Genomic DNA, 26112 nt, shown 5'->3' with positions numbered 1-26112 from the left:
TATCTTAAACGATTTACTACACAGACATTTGAAGAGAAAAAAAAAGTCATTTCAAATGGAAGGACAACACCTGAACTGAACGCTTTAACCCAAAGAAAGGGGCAGAAGATCATCCGAACATTTAACACGGAATGGTACCAAAAGAAGGACTGGCTGTGTGGTTGTAGTCAGGCTAACAAGCTCTTCTGCTACCCTTGCTTACTCTTCTCTAGCTCTGATAGCGTGTGGGTGAAAGGGGGTACAGTGACTTAAACAACTTGCCAAGGGCTTTAGAAAAGCATGAAAAATCGTCAGCTCACATCCACTCACAAATTGCACTGAAAACATTCGGTAAGAGCCGTTACGGTGTAAGAGCGTTACGGATGCATTTTGGTGTATTGCTGCTATGACGTCGTTTTGTCTTGAAAGCAAGCTACGATATTCTTTTGTAAACTTTTGATAAGTCTGCTGCGTTAATTGACTACATGCTTATAATAATACACTGCCTCACCATCCATGGACCTCACCGCACATGACTGTCTGAAGTTTTATATATATATATATATATATATATATATATATATATTCGGTATCGATAAATAGCAATTAAAAAAGAAATGGAGAGGCGGAAGGTAGACCCTTCAACCATGTTATCAGTGTTGTTGTTGCGTTTTTTGTAGTTTTCCACCAGAGGGCACACTGCAACTCCACTGTTGCCAACACAAGTTGTTTGGAATGCCACAAATCACTACAATCTGCTGACCCAAGCGGTCGAGCAGAGTAGCCCACGGTGGAGATCAACTGTGTTCATGGTAAGTTGATAATTGTTACGAGAAATACATTACTTAAGTAATAATAAATATCCCCCATCACTTCTTCTCTTAGCCTAAATAAGCCTGACAATGTTCATGTCAGCAATGCCTGGTTTTGCTGCAGTAAAGCCAGTACCGTCTGTCAAACATCAAAATTACGTGTAATGTTACGGTAGTTGAGTGGTGTATGCTAAACTGTTGACAAACTTGATTGTATGTTTATTTATGAAACAGTGAGGCAGTTCTAGCGTGTAAACAAACAACTGTCCAGTCATTTCTCCCTTGTCACTTCTAAAAATTATCTGGCAACATCGCTTACAGCAGGTTATAACGCTATCCATTGCTAAATTAGGTTACCCACAAAGCTAGCTAATGCCATGTTTATCAGTGGAAGACCGCTAACGTTAATGAGCGGTTAAACTACAGCGTTTAATTTATTCTGCCTAAATGAAGCAATGGTAAATATATCTGCGACTCGCATGTCTTTAGTTACAGTTGGTGCATTGGAAATTATTAATGCTTTCACGCGTACAGTCACACCGGTTTGATTAGCCGTTTAGCGCGTATGCTAAAACTGGTGCGATTAGAACGCTAGATTGGAGAAATTCTAGCTAATTTTAGCTTTGAGGAAACTGCGATTTAACTCTGAAAAATATAGCAAACGCTAACTGGAAACTATGAGAAGCTTAATAACGCTAATGAAAACATAACAAACCATGTAAGGTAACACCTGCGCTATAGCATAAAAAATAAGTTACGTGCGAAAGGTAACATTGCTTGGTAGCCAAACAAAGTTATCTAGCTTCTCTTTCAAAGGTGTAGTGTGAAATCCCAAAGTTGCAATTCCTCGTTGCAGACAGTCATGTAGTATTAGATGCATTCAACAGCAGCGTTTACTCTAGGTCACTGTATCAGTTTGCTGTATAGTTTAAGATAGCATGATATTTTTAAAACTTTTTTGTATTTTTATACATTTGACTCTTATTTATCAAAACTTAAATATATTTTGTTGTACTTTTGTTCAAAATACTATTTATAACAGTAAAACGAGTTTATTTTTAAACTGCATTATGTCATGTTATCTTGATGAGGACTCTTAAATAACTACACATAACAAATGTTAGGGAAAATGTTTCTTTATGTTATGTGTTTTTGAAAAAAAAAAAAGAATATTGGCTGATATATTATCGGATTTTTAAATCCTCAAATAATGAAATCAGTATTGGTCTTAAAAATTGGTTGGGCTCATATATATATATCAGTTTGTGGGCAACCACAAAGTTGGGATGTACTGCATCTCGAATCAATAAATTTAGGAATTGAAAATTGCTCATAATTTCCTGTTAATATTTTTCAATTAATGAATTACTTTTTGGTTCATTTCCTGATAAAAATGATTCCTATGTAAGTCACTCATGTTGGACCAATGCAGATGAAGACGTTTACAAGTTATTCTGTAACTTCGCAAAGGCCATTGGACCTACTGGGAGGAGTAGCACCGTGGCAGGATTTTTGTTGGTAATATCAATGCCGTGGGACAAGCGATATTGACCTGGCGAATGACTGTTGATAATATTCTGCAATGTGGTACACAACCTTGTGGAGATCATCATTTAGGAATTTCACATCCTGTCTGGGCTGTTGCTGTGTTGCCATTTCATAGCTGTGGAGATGACCTCCTTATATTGGGATTGTTATTTGGCAGATGTGTGTATGGCCATCGTGGCCAGCGATGGAAACCTCCGGCCTGTGTCCCCTCCAGACTCGACTCCATGGAGGTGGGCAACTACACAGGGGGCAGATGGGCTTTAAGCAGCCCCGCCCTCTGCAGCTGCACTTACCAAGAGGAGCACTCTAATCACTGGATCATGCTGTCACCCTCCCTGGCCTGTGGCCGGGTCTCCCACACCTCCTCTCCCACTCCCCGGCGCATGGCCCGGTCTGTCACAACACCCCTTACATGGCCTAAGGAAGGGGTCAAGAGCTGAACTGAGAGCTGAACACAGCCTCCCTGCAAAAACCACCACAGACTGCACAGAGGAATCCCTATATGGCTATGAACTGTAGGGAACTGAAGAAGTGACATTCAAAAAGTAAAAAAAAAAAATACAATTAACAAACCAGTCAAAGTGAACAATCTGCAAACCATCTGACATAGTGCTGTAACCACGTAACCATACCATCACAAGCAAATCCTGTTGCTTTGTGTGATGTGATGTGATGAAAGGTGAATTAAAATCACTATACCATAAATAGTACTAATATTAGTCTGTGCAAGGGTGTAACCATGGTATAGACATTGGGGGGTCCAAATGGGAGCCCTCCCCCAGAATTTTTTTTTAGTGCATTTCCCACAATTCTATAATATTTATATATCAAAATTCACACATTTAGAACATAGTTTTGAGGACTACACTGACCATTTGAATTCACGTTTAAAGGAATAGTCTGTGATTTCTCCAAGATAGTGGCTGCCCCTCCACTTCATTTTGTTTTGGTCAGTTGCTTACTGTTTACCGTTTACTGACTTTAAACATACATACCAATTAGAATTATGCCTTTTCCAGTAGTAGTGAATAGGATAACTTCCAATGGGGAAAAATTACATTGTATTTTTATCGTAGGATTTGTAAGTAAAGTATTTTATCGCATCACGTAGCCGTAATGGTTGCACCCGCAACGAAATTACCTGTTGACAAAACCATCATTCTTTGGGAGCCAATAGGTAACTATGTTCAGTTTTTTCTCAATAGTACTTCCTTTTTTGTGTGACTGTCTCTTAAATTAGAGGCTTCCTTGAGCACCTCATCCTAGATGCGCTCCCATTACACATTTCTTTGTATAATATTAAGAGTTTCATTTCAGGTTTGTAATGGGGTGTTTTTTTCAGTTGATAAGATGTCAAAAATATTTCTAGAGGAACCAACGCTGTTTACATCTCGTACCAAATGGAGTAAAAACTACAGATGTGGACAAATTTGTTGGTACCCTTCCACGAAAAAAGAAGAACCCACAATTTTCTCTGAAATAACTTGAAACTGACAAAAGTAATTGGCATCAAGCATTGTTTATTCCATATTTAATAAAAATCAGACTTTGCTTTTGATTTTTGATTCAACAGATTATTTTGAATAATAAAACAAATGAAAATGGCATGGACAAAAATGATGGGACCCTTAACCTAACTCTTAACCTGCACAGACTCAAGGCACCCTGTGCCAGACGCAGCAAAGCAATCCCAAAACATAACCGAACCTCCTCCATGTGTCACAGTAGGTATGGTGTTCTTTTCTTTGAAAGCTTCATTTTTTTGTCTGTGAACATAGAGCTAATGTGGCTTACCAAAAAGCTCCAATTTTGTCTCATCTGTCCAAAGGACATTCTCCCAGAAGCATTGATTGCTTGTCAATATGCATTTTAGCAAATTCCAGTCTGGTTTTTTTATGTTTTTCTTTCAACAATGGAGTCCTCCTGGGTCTTCTTCCATTGAGCCCACTGTTGCTCCAAAAATGACGGATGGTGCGATCAAACACTGATGTACCTTGACCTTGGAGTTCAGCTTGTATCTCTTTGGAAGTTTTCCTTGGATCTTTGTCTACCATTTGCACTATCCTTCTGTTCAATCTGGGGTCGATTTTCCTCTTGCGACTACATCCAGGGAGGTTGGCTACAGCCCCATGGACCTTAAACTTCTTATAATATTCGCAACTGTAGTCACAGGAACATCAAGCTGCTTGGAGATGGCCTTATAGCCTTTACCTTTAACATGCTTGCCTGTTATTTTCTTTCTGATCTCCTCAGACAACTCTCTCCTTTGCTTTCTCTGGTCCATGTTCAGTGTGGTGCACACGATGATGCCTTGAATGAAGCATTGTTTCAATAAGCTGTAAGGGTACCAACAACTTTGTCCACATCTGTAAATGGGACAACTCTGGGCAGTGTTTGGCGTGACTCGCTGACAGGCTAGCCATGGTATCAGGTAGCCATGTAGCAATCGAGGTAGCTAGATTCGTCAGTTCAGCTCTGGGACTGTGTGGTAGGAATTGAAAGGCCATTTTGACATGGTGGTCACACAGGTAGTTTGTTTGTGCGAAATCTTCATTGTTTGTGCGAAATCTTCAATGTCTCCTATATATTGTGTTGTATGATTTAGTGGTGGTTGCTGCATTGTCTGTGCTATATAGTCAAACCACTCTTAAATTCAGTTTTAGATTGCAGGATTTCAGGAATTTGGGGCACAAAGCATGATATTGTAACTGTGATGTTTTATTATCTGCGCTTCTCATCCCACCTGCATGATAAAGCCTGCACCCTCACTGGAACGCAGCAGTTTGAAATCAATTTCAAGCTGGGAAAACAGGCACAGGAGAATTAAAGCCAGACAGATTAACCATCCCTGCAGGTTTTAAAGTTAGAGGTATGGTTGTTGCAGCCTGTCAAGCACCTTCCCCTCGTGTTATTGGTGGGGAGATGGGGCTGGGCAGGCAAGAAGCCCTTGGGAGTATCTCTTTGGATGTTCATCTGTGAGAGCTAATGGACGAGTGATGTATTCCTGCATGTACTTCTCTGCTGTCTGCGCAGAGGGGAATTCATGTGAAAGTAATTGAATTAAAAACTTCAATTCAAGGCTTTTGATCACGTCTGGCTATTCCAACCAGGAACAGGTAATAAAGGTAATGATCCAATATCTGCGATGCTTCCCATTCCCTCTGCTAAGACTAAGCATCCACAGCCTCTAATTCAGAGCAACACACTGGCCTAAATGATTGCCTAACAGTGTGAGAGCTGGACCAACCCTGAATTGATAGGGCTTCTGCTTAAAGGGGTGGGGTTTGCTGACCTTGTCCAATCACTGTATGAGCCAGAGAAACCAACTGTGTCCATGGTACTGCCTCCCCCTATTGCACTGAGCCTACAGCAACTCAGGCTGCCCAACACTGCCCCCTTGCAATAGGTTAAGCCCTGTGATTGTATGACAAGCAGAGAAGGGTCTTGGCTGTCATGCTCTTGATGGTGAGAGACACTTATTAATCAGAACAAACCAAGTGCCTGTCAAAACCTCTCTAAGTTCAACTGCTGATCTGTAGAGTGACAGCATCTACACAGTGAGAGTGTGTTTCCCCGCCACTACCTGTGCACGTGTACCACACACACACACACAGGCAGAGAATCACGCACACACATGCACTCACAGTCTCGCCTGCCACGTCTGCAGCTAATCTTCACCACCGCAGCAATCGCTTCTGCCTCCCCCTCAGCCTCCAATCCAGAATCATCCAGGACACACACATGGCCGACCGCCACGGGGGCAACCGAGCCTGTCTGCTCACTCCAGCTGTCAGATGTCAGACTTCACATGACTGTTGGCAGTGACGGGGGCAGCCCGTCCTGTCCTCGGCAGATTCGGGACAGAGACGTCTCCCCACGGTCTGCCCCCTGAGTGCACCCAATATCAGCCGCATCACAGCGGGGAGGATCCTGGGCCTTTACATTGGAAAGCAATGCACGAGGTGGGACGGCTCTGTGGTTTTGACGGATGCGCCAGATGAATGCGTCAAAACCCCCCAACCACAGCTCCCAGTCCGCTGGGATCTGTTCGATACGCATCTAATGATCTTACGTTCCTCAAGCTTATACAACTGCATATTAGATGACGGGGGGGGGCAGTGCCTAGAGAGACTGAGAGACTGACTCAGAGACTGTCTTTGGCAGACAGTCTCTGAGTCCTATTGTCAAGTCATTTTCAGCCTGCACTGTCCCTGCCACTAAATAATTGACAACCAGCATCAAAATCTTCCAGTCACATATATACAGCAATGTACCCTTAAATCCTGTTTGAATATATTAAAAAAGGTGTAAGTTATACATGAGAAATGTCCACATAAAGGTGAACATTCCATATGAATGCTTCATATCAAAGTGTTTTTGTGAACGCAGTGCTAGAGTGTGAAATTGAATTACTTTTCTTTTTCTTTTAAAGAAACAATGCATATTTTGGGTGTGTACACATTAAGCTGCAACAAGCATGTTAATTGGCACTGTGCCCAGTCTAGCTGAGTAAGATGGGTGCCTTCAGGGGCGTCGTCGTGCCCCTGGGCTAAGCAATGCTGCTGTGTGGACCTGGGGCTCTGGGTTGCACCTGACTTCCACAAGGTGTTGCTATGTGCAAGCATTCACCCCATGCCTGGCTGCTGCGGACCCATATTGGCACGCAGCATTAATCAGCCCCCCTCCCCTCACTGTGAGCCAGGAGAGAGAGCGGGAGCAGCAGGAAGCACTCCGGTGTGTGAAGGGGATGTTGGTCTCGTCCGGGTAAAGTAGGAGATGCGTGTAAACTCGCGTAGGGGAGCATGTACACAGAGGAGCAAATGGCGCAGACTGGAGAAACGCTCCAAGACAGCAATGGCAGAGGTGCGCTTACAGGCACCACCTTGTTTTTCACACACACACACACACACAGAGAGAGAGAGAGAGAGAGAAGATTAGGCAAGAGGGAGTAAGCAAGAGAGGGAGAGAGTGGGTGAGAGGAGGACAGAGAGACTGGCTGTCTGCTCAGGAGATGCCACTAGACTGGCATGGAAACTGGCATCACAACGAAAAACACATCAGCTTTGACGTGTCAGATTACCCATGGGTATAATTAGATTTCAAAACATTTCTCCAGGTTTTCATTTTTTTATTTCTTTAGTGACTACACTAATTTTATCATTGTAAGACTGCCTGAGCCAGTAATAGCTGTATTTGGTACCTAGGGACAGGGTCCATCTATTTGTCTCTGTATAAATGACCTAATACAGATAGACAGATAGATAGATAGATAGGACTCTGGTCTCCAGCCTTGCTTTCATACATCCTTTGCTCTTTACCACACACTATGCTCAGAGATGTAGTGTGGAGGAGTGTTGTTTTAGGAGTGTTACAGGGTTTCAGAGTGGGAGACTCCCCTGCTCCTGCTGCTGAGAGTCTGTGCCAGTGTAGCAGCTCTGAGAAACCACATTACTGTCCTCCTCCTCTCCATGCCCTTGTCCGCCTTCATGTTTCTCTCCTCCACCTCTCCAGGGTCCAGCTCATCCTCCTCTCCAGTGTCCAGCACTTCCTCCACTCCATCCTTCTGTCCCCCTGCTGTTTTGTAGCTATACATAACCTTTCCCTTGTTACTATGGTGCTACCCTAATGATTTGTCTGCAGGTAACAGTACCAAAGATGGCTCAGGGCAAGGTTCACGGCTTTATAATCGCCTCTGCCTCTTTCCCTGGCTCTGTGTTTTTACTATTACATAGAATTCATCTGCAGTAACTCTGGAATTTTAACTCACTTTTTGAGGCTTTGTGTTGCTCCTACATGCCTAGATTGCCTTTAGTGTCTCTGGGTCTGAATTTTCCACTCCCAAATCAGTAGTTGGGTGACAAACATGCTGCGTTTAACATGTCTGTCACCAACTGAGAAATTTAAAATCACAATGTAAATCCTGTAGTCACCTCATCAAACACTCAGCATTCCCACTCCAGGTTTGTGTTCATATGGATCTCTGTCATTCTTCTTCTACCTGTCCACATTATGCTTCTTGCCAAACTCACTCCTGTTTTGACCTGAGCTCACCTGTTCCTGCCTTCAACCCTGGCACCTGCGATGGCATCCTGGTCCCTGGCCTGCGTCAACCTTCTGCCACCATCACTGTGATCTCTCCTTTCTAAGGGGCTCCATCTAGCCCTGCCCAGACTGAGCTGGTACCCCAACGCCTGCCACTCCAGGGAATCCTCTCCAGTGCCAGACCTTCTGGGTCCCAGAACTCTGTGGCTCCACAACTTGGGTCAGTGCATCTGCCATTCTGTTTTTAGGCAAAGTGCTCGCTGATGTTCTGACTGCCTAATGCTGGGGAGAACTGGCAGCGTTACATGGTCATTTGCATTTTTTCTCCTTTTTACAATTATTCTTAAGATGTCTGCTTTTGTTATTATTGACTGAGCATGAAAAGTTGAGCTTTTTGGTCCCATTTAGGTCCATGACAAAGAGTTACTTTGTCACACCCTGGGGATTGAAACCACTGCATGTCAGGATTTAAAGGATGATTTATGCATGTTTACTTAAAAAAAAAAACAAAAACAAAATGCAGTAACTTTGTGAATTGATCAACTCAATCATTCCAATCAAGTCAATCAGATCAAGGCCATGTTTGACTTCCTGAGCCCTTTATAAACAGTCACCCTCGGGCTCGTCACTGCGAACAGGGTTAGCACCTCTTTTGGTCTGCCTTGCCACCATTGCACATGCTGTGCTGTGCTGAGCTTTGAAACATATCTGTCTACAGAGTAAACACAACCTAAGAAGCTGCAGTTCTTGGCCTAATAAAACACCCTCAGGGACAGCCCCTGTGTCACTGGGAGACATAAATCAATTACTTCTGGTGCTTCTCTGGCATGAATTACACAGGAACTGATTTGAATCAGAGACATTTTATCAATATTTATCAGAAAAAAAAACCCAAGGTCAGAGCCATAGGTAAAAAAGATAGGTATGAAGAAGACTAAAGCATGAACGGTGAACTGTGTGGTTAGTTTCATATGGCACAGGTCAGGGGTGGTCTCTACGTCACAAGCCGATGTCAGGATTCAGGTTAGGAAAGGACACTGACCAACAGGAAGCCAGGTCAAATCAGCAGTGAGACACTCCACAAAATGAAGATTCCCTATGTGATTTAAATGGAAGAGAAAACCAGGTCGTGATTTATTTCTGAATAAATAAAATGTGGAAATGGAGAAATGCAGACAACACTGTAGCCATGCCAACAGATGACGGAAACTGGTCGTTTGACCTAGCCAGACAGGGATACTTTCTATTGAGGAAAGCTCCTTGAAGAAGTAAGATGTTGTGTGATTGTACGCATACACTGTCTGAAACCTTGTGCAAAGCGAGATGTGTCTGGTGCTACAGAGCGTAGGCTTGATTGTTTGAGTGGATGTGTAAAATGGCAGCCTCCTATAGTGCAGATTAGTGAATAGCAACCATGCGCATAAGAAATGCAGTATTCACAATGGAAATGTAACCTTCAATCCTAAGTACAGAGCCAAGGGTGAGTGGAGAACGAATGCTGACTAAACTAAGAAAAGAACAGACAATGTGGTCTGCTGTGAGGGGCGGGTAACAGTGAGGGGGCGAGGCAGAGCAAAGGCCCAAACAACAGGAGGAACAGGCTGCCTTCACAGTTGCACCCAAATAGATGTAAATGATAGTTGTTTTTTCTTTAGTTGAAATGAATTCTGTCTCAGTGAGCATCTGCCAATGGATAAATTGTATGTACATTTAAAAGAAGCATTCAGAGTGCATGTGGCATATTTATAATATTCATAATAACATACCAGTATCTACCAGCAATGGCAATAAAGTAATCATTATACATAGTCATTTATTCATTATTCATTTCTCAAAGTCAAAGAGACTTACAATGTCACAATAGGAAGATTAATTCTGTTCACACCACACAGTATAAAATGCTATTGTATGAAACACCTACTGTGAAGAAGAGGGAAAGAGACACACAAGTGCACCATTCTCAAAATCACAATGTCAGTTTCACATGAACGACATCTTTTATGACTCTGGACTCCCAGTGAATAGAAATAACTCTAGCTTTCCCTTGAGATAATTTCCCAGTTTACAGCTGAGTGGGAATGGAAATATGAAGCAAAGTGTTGCATTTAAAATCAGCAGCTGACGTGACTAACCCCTAATTATTTGAAAAAAAAACACAGCACCACTTGTCACTGTCACAGTTTTATTGATGCATTCCCATTCAAGCTACAGGTCCCCTGAAGAGACAGACCCCTGAGACTTTTCACTGCAATTAAATTGACTCATCAAGTGTCATATCAAGAACATCTTCCATAATATATGCATGATCTTATAAAAGAACATTAAAATCCATGCATGAGCTACATGGGCTGAAGCTGTTTAGCAATTGCTAAAACTTAATTCCCTCTCCTCGTCTGAAAAGATGTGCTTCCAACAGCCGAAACACTGTGTTTCTTTCGTTCCTAGGCACCAAGGCTGTGACTAGTAATTTCATCAAGGCCCGGGATGCAATTGATGGAGTCTTTAGCAGACAGCAGGTCTCTATCTAAAGCTAATAATGACATCCTCATCTCAAGCTGTTCAGGGGGGTGGCATTTGATGGACCAAGGGGTCACTTGTGACACCCGTTCATGCCATTGTTGAGTCCAGGCGGGGAATAAAAGCTAAAATGTAAATGTAAAAAGTAAACAACACACAACAAAGTAAGCGACATAACAGTTTCTTACCTTCATAGTAGATCTTAAATCCGTGCGCACTCACAGCAAAGTCGCTCGTAAGACGCAGAGAAAACACAGAGCCGGTGCTTGTCACAGGTGGAGGGATTTGGAATCCCGTCAACCTATAGGAGGGAAGAAAAGATATGGAGTGCATGAGAATGGATTATCTGATTCCAAGCCCTCATTTACGGCATTAATGTAATCACTTTTACTGTGGCAGCAACATCAAAAGAAGAAGGAAACTGGAAGGTCTATATATATTTTTAAAAAAGGAAAAGAGAGATTCATTCCATCTAGTCATTTTAAAGTGGATCCATCATTGTAATCTGAATCTGAGGTCTTGAAAGACAATTTTTGTGTGTTTCATTGCTTTGCAGGTTATCATTTCATTTGAATTTAGTCTCCTGAGGCAGAATACCAACTAAACATTCCCGAGGTAGAATACCAGCTTAATAAAAACATGTTAAGCAGAGCAGAGGATGAGATGCACACATCAATGGTAGCAACTGTGAAGGACCCAGGAGGGAAGGGATTAGGATCCTTCTACAGTCTGTCCCTCCATATCACTGGCTATCAGATGGGCTGTGCTGGCCAAGGAACAGGGTCACGTCTCTCTGGATACCAATGAGCCCATTGCAAAAAAGCCGCTCTCCAGCAACATCTCCACCATCACACCAAACCCAGGTGAACCAGGAAGCAGAATGCTTTGGCACAGCTTTAAGGTGGTGCCAATTATGTTTGCACAACCTAAACATTTCCCACCTCTCTTGGCATCCGTGTGTTGGCTGTGACTGCCTGAGATACGGAGGCCCAATTCAACCCTCCTGTGTGGCCCTGTGACCAGGCTGCAGTGCAGGGATCCAAGAAGCACCGGGCCATGTCTGCAGGCATCTGTTCTTTCTTGACCTTCAGGTCCGCTGGCAGATGTAAGGCAGCTCTGGCTCCCTGAACCTTACTGCAGAACACCCGTGCACAACTCCCCAAAAACACGAATACTCTCAGCAACCACCAACCTGCTTTCTGTAACTGTACTCGTCTTTCTACGCGCCGCAAACAAACCTCACCTTTGATTTTGGTTCCAAATTAGGGATGCAGAAAAGCAATGCAGCTTTTGGAGGGGTGTGCTAGCTGAATAACCCCCTGCAGCCCCTGAGTACTCTGTTAGAAACAAACAAATGAACAAACAGACAAACAAGATCGGCAGCGGCATTAACTGTCTTAAAAATCTGAGGAACGCAAAAACCAGACGCACAGGGCACGCATACTTCAACTGCAAAGAGGCCAAGTTTACAGAACTTTTCAGTTATGCTAATATGTCTGAACTGAAATATTTATAAATGCGTTTGCATAATACCCCCAGGAGATCACACAGATTTCTTTATAATATGATTAACCTTTCCGTTTCTCTTAAGTTTCAAAGAACTTCAGAGGAGCAGGGACCAAAATGAGAACCTTTTCTGCATATAAACACAATTTTATGCATACAATGCCTTAAGGCCCTTTTCAAACAAGATTCCCTTCTCTGATTTGCAGATAGGACTACCCACAATTTATACACTGAACAGGAAAAGCTTCAGGTATTAGACATTAGGTCAAATAGAATTACTGAGACAGAAAATGTCAGGATTATGGATTATAGTCATGGGGAGTTAACAAATTGGTCAGTCCTGCCAATTTATAATAGTATAGAAAAATGCAGAGCGCCTCTATTAACACTAAAACAACTGAACCCTCATTACCATGTTTCTCCCTTTGCAATTTAAAATTATTCCATAAAGTCCAGAATCATTAACTCTGTGTGGGGTTGATGTTGCTTTATATCCACCCATATAATACACATTTTGTGAAACATTTCACCATTAACACAACACATTGGCATCATCGTGACTACTGCTATTCTTCATACTTAATGTGCATTGAAAATTTGTTTCAATGTTTTTGTTAATGTGATAATATAATTTATTCCAAAATGGTTGTCTATCCTGTTGGGTCAGATGCAATCAAGAAAACACTTTGTATGCAGAGAGAAATGCATCCAAATTTTGGGAAGAGAAAAAAAAAAGAATAAAAAACTCTCACATTGCTTCAATTAGAGCACATATTAGTGACTACCTAATCATTATCTTTGTAAAACAGAGGAAATGAGTTGAATTTGTATGGCTGGGAGGCAGGGATTCATTCAGCACCATCTTAATGAGGTTCCTTCTACTCTCACACAAGCCCACTACCCGCAGGAATCTTTGCCAGTGCAGCACACACCAGGAGGAGGCTGCTATCTGCCAGATATTGCTTTGTGCTTCCATTCTCCTGTTCCTATGTGCCCCAATCTGTTTGGACATTCTTCTTCTTTGCTTGCACTCTGCTACTCAGACAAAAATATTTTGGATTAAATTTCGAGGTTGCTCAAACATCTTGTTTAAGCTTTTTTTTCCTCTTTTCTATTGTTACATCATCACTTTGGGGTGTCAGCAGACATGTTGTGACATGCAGTTCAGAGCAGTGTTGATGATCGGAACCCAATGAGCCCAGACCTTGAGCAAATGTCCTCAGTTCTCTTACTTGAAAAGCTGTATTTGACAGATTGGTGGCTTCCTCAGATTCACATGATGACTGCAGTGCTGATATCGGTGTGATACATTGTTTTGAGAACATTATAGTTTATGGATTCATGCTACTATTTACGAATGAAACTGAATTTTATAGGCTGTTTTTCTTAGCATCCATGAAGTTTTGGGTTCTTGTTAGGGCCGATTAAATGTTCCTTTTTACAGCCCACTTCACTTTCAACTGTAAGCATTAGTGGTTAAGTGCTGTATGACTGTATCATTTTGCACATCTGTTTTGCATTTGCAGATGCATTAAAAAACTCCTGCACTTTAGCCATGCTAATCACATTTTAAAATAATATGGAATAAAACACATGAGTAAGCTTCTCTGTCTTATTTCTGGCAGAAATACAATGGAGCCACAAAAACCATAAAATCTGCTGCCGTTGCTCAAAAAATAGCTCATTGTTAGACAAAGCAGAGCCCATACCACTATCTTCCTTGTATCTGAGTGGTGGCCGTGAGAGTGCTCGATGCTGGATGGGGAGGGGGGGGGGGATCTGTGACAGCGAAGGGGATGACCAGTTTGGGCGTCTTGTGAAAGCTGGCTGGCGAGCGAGCTGAGTGGAGCCCCGAAACTTAAGAGTGCACACCGCTCCCAAAGGCCAAGTTAGCAGGAGCCTGTATGCTTGCTAACAGACACCGCAAAAGAGGGAGCTTGAGCCCAGAACTCTCTACACCTCAACTGTGCCAGGACACAAGCCTTTATAAATAGCCCAGGCCAATGGCTATTTAACATGACAATGGCGCAAGAGGCAATTTGCTGTTAAACAGGAAGCTCAGCTCAGGGAAAAAAGAAAACAAAAATACACATTCACATCAGTGAACTCTTAAGCAGATTCTTCAGATTTAGTGTAAGAAAAAATGAACAAAGAGCTAAGTAAAACGGGGGTGGAGAGAGACAATGGCATGCATTGCAAAGCAATGTAGTTGTTGCTTTGGTCTCTGGTTTACTTGAGCACCACGAATGATTTTTAACAGCAAGCTTTTCTGATATCACTGTGGTGATTAGGTCATGTTAGTTAAGCCTGAGCAGAACAGCATTTCTCAGAGTTGAGGTTGAATGGCCTCGGGGGTCATGAGCCCTTTTAAACTGCAGTGCAAATTGGAACAAATCTATTTCCTTTCTTCGCCCTCAGCAAGGAACAGTCAAAACTGCTATTGTGATTCCACTTCCCTTCTTGTTAGTGGAGCGCAGGTTCAGATTGGCTCAGACAGACAGTGCTGGAGTATTTGAAGTGGGCTCTTCCCCATTTTGACCTCGGCCATCAGCTCATACATTGCTTTCAGCATCACTATACATCTGCAGTCAGGTCCCAGCCTCATGCACAATTTCAGATTAAAGAGTCCATTTAAAGATGGAGGGAGGAAAATAGCACTTGCCTATGAGGCTGAACGTCTCATTACTGAACCTATGACCTCAAATTTTGCCCCTATCAGATGCTAGTACACAATGCTTTGCTACATGCACACAAGACATGCTACAGCAGATTATAAAATCATGGTGACACATGGGGTGGAGGAGGAGACTGCCCTGGTGCACTGTGAGGCCTAGAGAGGCTTTTCAGTGGATTCTCATTGCAGTCCATACATTTTTTGCACCAAATTAACTGAGCTCTCCAGTACATGAAATGTAATGCTATTTCTTTAATGCCTCAAAACATATTTGGCCTGCACTGTGATACTGATATCAATACAGGCAAGGGTTCCACTACTCATAGGATAGAACTACTGGCTCTATGGATTATGTTTTGTGTACAGTGTGCATTCCTTATATGTGCCTTAATGCTAACACGAGTCCACAATTCACCAATGCTGGGATCGTCAGCTCCAGTTTTCAGCAGATCACAGACTTCACCAGCTTGCAAAACAGTATCAATGCCATGGCCATTCAGCTCTATTTCAAGAGGCAACTAGTGAGTTATGCTGAAATTGAGTTCACCGCCAGTTCAGTAAACCTAATTTGCTATTAGATATCACTTCAGTGTGCGTGTGTGTGTGTGTGTGTGTGTGTACAACTATTCATAGAAGGGTTTTTCTTTATTTTTACTATTTTGCACAATTTACATAGTAAAGACATCAGAACTATGAAATAAAACAAATGGAATTACACAATGAAAAAAGTGTTAAACAAACCATCTATCCATCTATCTTATATTTTAGATTCTTCAAAGTAACCAAAAATATTTTTTCAAATTAAATTCATACATAGTCATCAACTTCACTCACAAATTTCAAGCATTTAAGGATAAGTCTTTAGATCAAAATGAATGCATGTTTGCCATTATCTTAATCAAGTGTATCCAAACTTGTGACTAGTACTTGAAAATCTGACTTGTACTATGAAATCAGTGTTGGCACTGGTTTTTTTTCTTTCACCACATGTGATACATACATGTTCTCCAAAACTAACACTGAGAGATCTGTGGGCGATTAATGCTAAGGATTTGACTGCTGCAATGGTTGGCTGAGAAAATGCTGTCCATTGCTTATACTGTCTGCATGTGAAATTACATTACCATTAAACTCATCTTGCAGGTGCACGGCTCAGCTCAAAAAAAGCCTTAAAAATGATGAAATTTGAGACATCAGCTGGTGTGGTTTTTAGCTTTTTATATCTTCACTTATAAACATATAACCAAAAGTGACCTGTCATGAGTCTAGCAAGTAGGTATCTGAGCTATTCACATGGAGTTCCACTTGACTCGCTGTGTCCATGTCCACACGGCTGAGAGTGTTCAGCGATTCTGAGGAGCCACTGTGTGTCCACACAGCTTAATGGCCAGTCATGGAAGGATGTTCCAGGAAAAACAGGAACTCTGTTTCACTGCAAAAGTGTTTACAGTTGTCATGGCTAACTAACCTTCATTTTTTTCCCCAAGCATCCCTCTTTGTTTTGGTGAATGCACAGTGGGACTAATTACTAACAGTGCAGAACTGACAGAGGAGCATGCATGATGGCTGATTCACCCCTAATGTGTGAGAGGCCTTCCGCTGCATTCCCACTGAGACAGCCCTGTCCTTCCTTCCTACACATGCATGAGGAGGGTCCTTCTTTCCCAGAAAGACCCTAATGGAGCAAAATTGTCCCTGAATGGCACACTGATTGAAAATTACAACGCGGTGAAAAGCAGCGCCGGCCTCATGCCGCAGAGCGGGTGGCAAAGCATGTCACTTTGTACCTCTCATGCCCAAATTGTAGCTCTGAGACCAATTCATTTTCTGCTACAACACTCCTCTTCCCGGTCCTCCTACATACATCACAGGTAAATTGGTGTCCTCCATGCAGGAAAGTGGGTCCAGCCCCACCGCAAAAGGCAATGAATAACCAGCTTGCCTAAAGCATCCATTGCAGAATAAATACCACTCAGGAACTGGTAAGTAATGCCATTTACCAAAAAAGGCAGAACCCATATTACAAGAGGAAAAGTTTTTGATCGGATAACCTTAAATAACCTGTAATGCAGCTGATGCTTCTCCTGAATTAATTGAATAAAGAAAGGAAGAATGTGCGCTTGATGTTTAAATGAAGCCTGAAGGCAAGACTGAAAGGCATCTTGCACAGCATACAAACTGCCACATATCAAATTACATCATACAGACACAACATTTGTTTAAACAGACTTTTAAAAAAGTCCAAAGAGATAAATGCCCCCTGGAAAAGTCGGCTCTGATTTTTGTTTCTGTTTGTTTAAGATCTTGACACAGCAATCAACAGCGACAATATACATTATTTAGCACGAAATATATAACAAGACTTCCAAACAACCTCCGGCATTCCCTGCTATTAATATTTTTAAAAAGTTATTTGATCATTTTTACCATAATTTTGGTGCTTTTGATCAAGTATCACTGGTCTCGTCAAGCAAAATGCTAAAATTTACATTGCCTAGATGGGTGATCATTATGATAAAACAACTAAACCCATTATCGCTCTTTGATAAAATTCCAGACATACCTATTGCTTGTGTTGCCCTTAGCTTTACTATATATGGCACATTACCTGAAGCAGAAACAGACTCATCACACACAGCACTTTCAATTCTCAAGCTATCATTTAACGTGACAAATGCATTTACATGCGGGGAGTCATTATCTTGCTGATTCCTTTATTTCAAAACACAATCTCCAGACAAAATCCAGCAGCAGGCCATGTTCTCTTTTTATGGTCTCATTTCAGTATGATTCTGTTAACATCTGAATGTGGCTAGGCTATGAATGAGCACCTTCAATCAACGTCACCATTATTGTGCGCAAAATGTCATCTGTCATGCTGACACTAATCACAGTGCCAAGATTTTGTGGACAGTGGCAAATTCTTGGAATTGAAATTCTTGGTTTTCACATCTTTATAGTCTCTTCATGATGGCTGGAATAGCTTAGACAGGCCTGTACAGAGGCCTGTACAGCCAACTCCAGAGTGCACAAAAACCCGCATAATGCATTTCAGTTTCTGCCATGCGGATGAGTGGATGATGGGCCCTCTGTCTGTAAGGTCAGGGGCACCTCTGACACCAAAATGCCAAGCCAGGAGGTGATGGAGCCCACAGGTTGTCCTTTTCTTCGTCTTTGTGCTGTAAACAGTCATGTGAAGCACTACCTTTAAATATGAATACGCCAGTGTGATTCATCTTGCCGCGTGTCACGATAAATGAAAACAGATGATATCTCGATGCCTAAAAGACGCAATCCTACTCACGATCAAATCGCGCCATAAATCTTGCTCAATGTAGGTGGCTCACATTGGCAGACCTTCAAATGCTCCACTGACTTTTCTCAAATATACTCAACATCATATACAGCATTGTTTTTCCAATTAATTACCCCAAAAAAAGGGCAATTCAGAATTTTATTTTGCCAGGATGACACAAATCATAACAGCAGGAGACTGGACCCTTGTGTTGATCCCTTTGGACATGCTGGGAGATGAAAGATGTATTTTTCAGTATGTTTCTGAGGATACATTTCCTATATTTTTCAGCACACTAGTGGTCAGATCAATTTAGAATCCTGTGCTTTATGACATCTCTGAACTTAAGCAACACTCCAAGGAAATCTGGGTTAATGTATTTTAAACTTGTGTCTGTGGCTCTCACAAGATTTCAGTTTCCCAAAAAAAAAAAAAAATAATTAATTAAAAAAGGCATGAACTGCATAATTGAAAGACTTAAAATCAGGGCACAGACATGAATTTAAACCCAGTCGTGTGTTAACATTTTTTTTAGCAACTTTAAGTCTGGAAACATTGCAAGAGGTCCTGGCTTTACTGAAAGACATTCTCCCTAGATTCACCTGAGTGAATCTCTGCAAGGAGAGTAGATTGTTATAATTACTGTGGTGATTGAAGCTGAAGAAATCATGCCTGAAAACACATGCATTTAAAAGAGGACAGTCTAAGAGGTCTTTCACAGTGGTACTGGAACACTCTAGTCAATCACCATCTGATATATCACTTAGGCATGAGAACGATGTGAGATGCACATTCAGATTAAGACATCATGTGAGCAACTGTGACCTCACTAAACAGTCTGCATCCCTTGGTTACCATTATACTGGGGGTGTGGGCAGTGAGGGTTACATTCCTGTGTATCGATACTGTTGGTAGAAGAAGCAATGTTACTTATGCAGATATGAATATTAACGTCACCTTTGTTTTTGTTTTTTATTAGCTGCGGGTTCAGTAAACTCACATGTATGTCACTTAAAAGCTTTAAGCCAATCAGAGCCCACAAAGACTGGATACCGCAGTCTGTGCCCATGGTTGAGATGGTTTGCTTAAAACAAACTTTAACAGTTTCAAATTTGTAAAGATAAGAGCACACTAAACCTCATATTGCAGTACCAGAGCACCTCTTCTGTAAAAAACAGGAAAAATATGAATTATTCAAATCTTCAGCAGAGAAGGTCAAGTGATCAGGGGCTGTGAGGCCCTCTATATTATCTATATGTCTGAAATTCTGTTTTCTGGTCACGTTAATCACTTCCTTGGAAACATCTGCTTTGGGGAGGAATTAGTGAAACTAAGCCCCTTTCATGGATAGCAGCCAACTTCAGGGAAAGATATGTCATGAAAAAAAGTGGCAAAGGAGTCAAAATTCTTTCTTCTTCAGGTTTCCCAGAAACCAAGAAACCTGAATAACAATACAAGAAAACAGTGCAAAAACTGAAAAAAAATTTCATTGTTAAAATAATAAGTCAGATTATGGAATGATATGTATGTATATATGTAAGCATATTTTATATTTATTTATGAAGTTAAAAAAAAATCATTGGATCGGGGCTCAAGCATGTGATTGAAATATCCTTCTGTCAGAGTGCTCACGCTTTGCCAGTGACCTATGCAAGTCCAGGAGGCTGAGGCAGGTGTGTAATTCATGCCTCTGCGTTTGACAGATCTAGTGTCACACAAAGGCATGGGCATCAAATTGACGGCAAAAAAAACATGTGCGTGACAAATTAAGTGTAACGAGTACCGCTGTGAGTGCACCTCCTGCCCAGGAGAAGGGGCCGGCTCCCTGATTGCACGGCCCTGTGAGATAACGCCTTACAGGCCACAGCCTCCCGGCAGAAGCAGGCTGGTCCCAAGTTACAGGGAAAAAGATGAAAATTGAATTGTGTGTTAAGGACAAAGCACATCCTGGTTAAAATTGACAGAGGCTTAAAAGAGCGCTACACAGTGCCATGCTGCCTAAGACATGAATAAGATTGTACCTGAGCACCTGGTAATCTGTGGTTGCCATATAATTTTCCTAGCGCAGCATGGGAGAGCATGCTGTTCATGTTCAAGTGCTGTGGGAGACCAATAACATGAAGATGTTAACTGAGTGCAGTGAACAGAGAGGTAGGACAGATTTGTGAGAGAATCATTCAGTGCAGGCTCCCATGAAAACTATTCAGACTAAAATGTCACATCACATCTAAATACAAGTTAAAAAAGTCATTCATTTTGTCATTCAATCAGTGAGTGACAAAATATGGCAAACAGCAATTTAGTGATTTCAGGGTAAATGGTAAGAAAATCATAATTCCGAATAAGACATTTTTTAACAAAAACTATTATCTTGCATTGTTCTAGTAAAAAACAAGAGGACCAAGCTATCAAATGAGCTTTTGTTTGGATAACTTGCTGTATGATGATGATCTATGATAATATGTAATATTCACACAACAAGCAAAGACAAAATGTGTGTGCGTGTGTGCACGCGTGCATGCATGCATGTGTGTGTGTGAGAGTGAGAGAGAGAGACAGAGAGAGAGTTGGTGTACCATTCCTGTCTATGAATAAATGAAGTAAATTGTGCAATAAAGTCTTCACAGTTCATACAAAGCACAGGGAATTTATGTTGGAGAGAAGCACGCTTGTAAGATAAGACTGGAGAGAGTGCAAGGAGAAAGTGGCCCACCCTGTGGCTTGTGGTGAGTGTGGCGGAGTGCAAACCTTAATCCGCAGCACCCCTCCTGTTTTACAGGCCTGCTCTGCCTCCGGTGGTGCATGGAGTGACAGGTGATGGACTGGGCGCGCATGCTGCTCTGTCATATCTGGACAGGCCACAGCTCCCCTTTGATTGAGGGTCTTGTACAGGTCCTAAGCCAGGGGAACGGGTTCTTTAATGAGGGCCAGATCTACATCTGGTTGTGTGGGTGGTGGAGGTGCACAAGGAGGATCCAAATGGTGACCTAGTGTGGACTGCGCAGATAGATCTTCTGCGAAGATGACCTTAGGTGGACCTTCATTATTTTAATAAACTGCATTAATCAAAATTAAAATGTGAACCTCACTTTTAGCTAATTGCTACATGTAGAAGAATACCTCCATATGCTACATGGCACTATGCATCTCCTTTAAGGGTTAAAACTGGACAGTTGTTTTGCCCATTAAAAACTCATGATATGTCGTTTGTTTTGCACAGAAGCATTTCACTATCATGTTGTTGGTGGTAGTTATTTGATTAATACATGAAAATGTTGTGCTTTAATTCCAGTTATTACCAAGTTTCATAATGACTGCTGCTCCATTTAAATGCCATTTAATTTAAATGAGTCCATTCCAGCACAGCAAATTACCAGGAGTCTGAGAACCATTTCCGTTGTAATTGAACCAAACTAGGCACTCATCCTGTGTTAAAAATGCAAACTGCATTGGTTTGTCACATTAGTCTTTGAATAGAGCTACAGCTACTACTGACATTATACACCCAGCCCCACTCATGTGTGTTATTGGTGCTGTTAGTGAGAGGAGCACAGCTGTTAGGATCATCCTTGTTGTATGTTCTTCAAGTTTGTATCATATGAAATGAATCATTTGAAAATGTATAAATGTAACTTGGTAATGATAAAAATAACCAGCTCGTTCAGAATATTTATCTCAACTTACCAGGAAGTAGTTTCTATCCTACTGGTGGAACTATACCTATGTTTACATATGCTGTTGGACTTCACACCAGTGTGACAGGTGAATTGCGTGGAGTGGAGGGCTTTGACATCCTACTGGCGACCGCCTCAGTGACAATGAATGAAGTAGCTGTTGCAAAGACAGACAGAGGGATTTGTGAATTGGCAGAGGCCTCGGTGGCCCCCGTGCGGCGGATGTGGCAAACACCATCAGGCCAAACATGGGCCCAGCTGCTAATAATGCAGCTCAGTAACCCAGAGTAAAGCCCTTCTGTTCGTTACCCTGCCGAACCAGACACAGCGCTCACAACAGCATGCTTCCTTATCAAAACCAACATCCTACCAGGCCCATCGCTTCTCCCAGCAGGGAAAAACGTTCTTCCCCCCCCATCTTTGCAATCTGGTGCAGTGGACCGTTCCAGTTTCCACTGAAGCAACCTCAGCTATTTATAAGCAGCCTTCTGTTCACAAAAGGACCCAGATACATTTCCCTGTTAATGAAGTTCATGGGCACATGTTTACACTTCTGTGACAAGATCCCCATAAAGAAAGGCCCATTATCAGCTTGAGGTGTCCAGTGCTAATCTATTGTGTTTGAAACACATTATTGTTAATTGTGACATTAATACTATTATTATAGGGTGGCCTGCTTTTCTCATTCTGTGACAGCTTTGACTCTTTTCAAATATGCAAATATGTATACATTAGTCATCCTTATGACATTATAATAAACACAGTGAAGTTATTAAATTATGTCCTAAAATTGTTGATGATTGATACTCACGTTCATTTATGAGCTAATAAATCCTGTTTTTGTTTATTAAAAAGGTAATCCTTTGTTGTTCAGTGGGGGGACCTCACAAATGACGTCAAACCTTCTAAAAATGAATTGTTTCCAGAATAAATTTGAATAAATAAAATTAAATTTGAAATTTTATTTACCACATGTTCACAGGTTGTGGTGGATACTTGTAATGACCTTTGACCTTTGTAATGACCTGATTTGCAATTACCTTTCACTTATGTGAATAGGGGACGATTACATTTTTACCATCATATTAAGGATCATAGTGAAAATACCATGTGTGTCTATTAAAATATGACATGATCACCAGTGCCACCATGTTGCAGGCATTAAAGTTATGGAGTGTAGTGTTTTGGGAACTCTTGTGATAAGCCCTGGAGGCCATTATTTGGTCTCATGGACTGAGACCAGACCAGAGCATGGTCTTCAAATACCAAATTACTGTATCTGTGACTCCCACGAAAATAACTGTTGGTCACACAATTTAGCACACCATTGAGTTAACCAAGTCTCTGGTTGCTTCTGTTCTGATTGCCATGATCTTCAATCTGAAATTAATAGGCATGTTTCCCCTTTCTAGTCAGCTCCCTGGTGGTATGCACCTGATTGGATTCCACATACGAGGCTGGAGCAGGTTTTTAAAGAGCGCCCAGCAGGGAGAGTTGTCCGTCATTCCAATTACAATGCAGTCTCCTCTCCATGCATGCAGTTTATAACTAGTATGGCAATAGTATTGTATGTAATAGAATGGTATGAATACAGGTAATCACTTTGTAATCTAACCACGATCAGGTGGATAGTTCTTGCCCAGTGTAATTCCTGGAGTGAGGTTCTCTATAAGTTCTCTACTTCACTTCTACAGTCTTTAAAATGCAGGCAAAATTGCATGGAGATGTGCAAGGGTGTGTAGGAGCTGATTGGATTTTTGCACTCTAGGCGGTCTTAAAGTGACACTTAGCCTGTCAATTTTCAAAGTCATAAGATCTTTCTCTGTTATTAACTATAGACTGCAGGACACTTGACACCAATTTCTGTGAGCGCTGACCACGAACGTATCAGATTTCCATGCGCAGCAGAAATGAATGGACAAGAAATAGTGGTGCATTGTGGGTTCCAATCAAGGCAGAAACCCTGGAAATTGCATTCTGTCTCTCTCTACTCATTCTGGTGAGTGATGTATGCAGCCTGGCTGGAGGTGGGCAGAGGGAAGAGGGTCCTGGGAAAGAGTGATGAAGGCAGGGTCCTAACATCATTGGTTAGATTTGTGTGACTCACTGGATGGTGCCAGTAGACCCTTCCCATTTCTCTCCAGTGGTGCAGTGTCCACTGGAGAGCTGCCCATCAGGGACACATTGATTTCTGCTTTATTCACCTCTCTCAGGTGTGCAAGCTTCAGAAAGATGATGTGTGTTTAAAAATGTGAAGCCTGCAGATCTGGTTCTCTTGGAAGACTGGGTTCCATTGCTGCTGAGGCCTAAGGTGCTGCTGATTCCATCTAACTCCGCATTGATTTGATTTTTTGTTTTTCAAACTTGATGTTCTTGCAGTGTGGTCAGGGGCCTCATTACTGAGTCTTTAGCATTCATAGGATTGAATGTAGTTTAAGATAACATAACAAATGCTTCAGAATGATGGGTTTTACAGGCATAGCTCTTCAGAACAAACTGCATTGTCTTGGCAGAGAATCCAAACCTCAAGGTTCGTGACCACATTTTTTTGCTTTGGGACTTCACAGACCTTGCTGTGTTACTGACAGTTATGTGCTTTGGCAGTGTCATACATTGTTTGAAAATTTGGACCAATTTAAATTTCCACTAATCTGGTTGTTTACATACAGTACACCCAGCATGCTAATCAACAACCCCTGGGCTTGTGGGTAAGGGAAATAGGAAGTTATTAATCAGGAACATGCAAATTTATACATTAATAACTGCTAACGATATGTGAAAAGGCAGGGCTTTCAGATTGCATGGCATAATGAGGCCTTCACTCATTAGCTTGAGTTTTATTCATGTCTCCACTGCAGAGGGAGGGCAATTCGGGCCAAAATGAAAAGCCACAGCAAAGTGAAACCGTTATTGCAAACAGACATTGTCATGATGAGCTTCTCATAGGCAAATGAAATGCAATGATAGTATGGAGCCCTTCCGTGTATCTACAAGATTGGAATGTTCATTCTTTTGCACTGTGAATACAGATTCTAGGGCTAATGTGAAATAATTCACATCCATGCGGTTTCAGTTTCTCCTCTCATTTATGCCAATGCTGAGGTGGTAAATGTATTTTTAGAGCGGAAGTTGGGTGTCAGAATTATTAATTTTGTATCAGAGCTATTGCTAAAGTTTTTTTCTGCAAATATGCTGCAGATTATTTGAATGCAATCCTATAATTTATTTAAAAAGTCCAAGCAATTGCATATAATTGATATTAAAAACTAAAACAGCAATGGGAAATTCTGGAAAGGAGAAAAGGAAGATGCCCTCTGGAACTGCTGAAACGAATCTAGGGTTTAACAAACGTTCATCCAACGTATGGCTAAGCAAGAACATGACAGCAAGCTAATAGACTCACGGCAGCTTCACTTTGACTTTGAAAGTCTTTGGCTGGCTGTTACATTGCACAAAATGCAAAATTTAGGGGTGATCTTGTCCTCAATTTAATTTGCTTTCAGTTACAAATAACAGAAAAGCTATTATTAAAGAATTCTGAGGCAACACAGACATGGATTAGAATGGAATGCACAGAAGGACAGTCTTGGTCAGGGGCGTTTCTATCTACTGAAAAGATCTGGGGCTAAGTCAAGTTTTCCTGGGGCTTGTCTTTTTTTTTTGAAGGGAGATCGGCATCAGTAGATTGGGGAGGTTATATCTACCTTTATAATAAATAAATATTATATTATTATTCGGGGCTAGGCTTAAAATATTCGGGGCTATAGCCCCGAATGATCGGACGTAACGACGCCACCGGTCTTGGTACAAGATGCTTGTCTAATCAAACACATTTTCATAATACATGAATGCATCCAACTCTCATCCTACAAAACCTGAGAAATTTCATGACTTACTTTAAATGTAGCCCAAATCAGATGAAGATGAGACATAAATGTTGTAGATGACTATCCTGATTATAGACTTGGGGAACAAATGAGGTTTAAAAAATTATTTTTTTTTAACCAACTGAGGCAGATACTTGTGGAGCCAGTGCTATTTTGAGTTTGCATATTGCTCCACAGG

At 41.6% G+C, this 26112-nt stretch overlaps 1 protein-coding gene across 2 annotated transcripts in view; it reads right to left on the bottom strand.

The window, feature by feature from the left end:
- The window catches only part of csmd3b (CUB and Sushi multiple domains 3b), a 523594-nt gene that overhangs the window by 413694 nt on the left and 83788 nt on the right, over positions 1-26112 (bottom strand). For both annotated transcript variants that reach the window (XM_036516253.1, XM_036516254.1), the window contains exon 3: positions 11087-11199. In XM_036516253.1, the coding sequence (XP_036372146.1) occupies positions 11087-11199 (113 nt within the window). The remainder of the gene's footprint in view (positions 1-11086; positions 11200-26112) is intronic.

Source organism: Megalops cyprinoides, chromosome 21 (assembly GCF_013368585.1).
Source record: "Megalops cyprinoides isolate fMegCyp1 chromosome 21, fMegCyp1.pri, whole genome shotgun sequence".
Taxonomy (NCBI): Eukaryota; Metazoa; Chordata; class Actinopteri; order Elopiformes; family Megalopidae; genus Megalops; species Megalops cyprinoides.
Note: the sequence above shows the minus strand (reverse complement) of the source record. Positions and strands in the feature narration are given on the sequence as shown.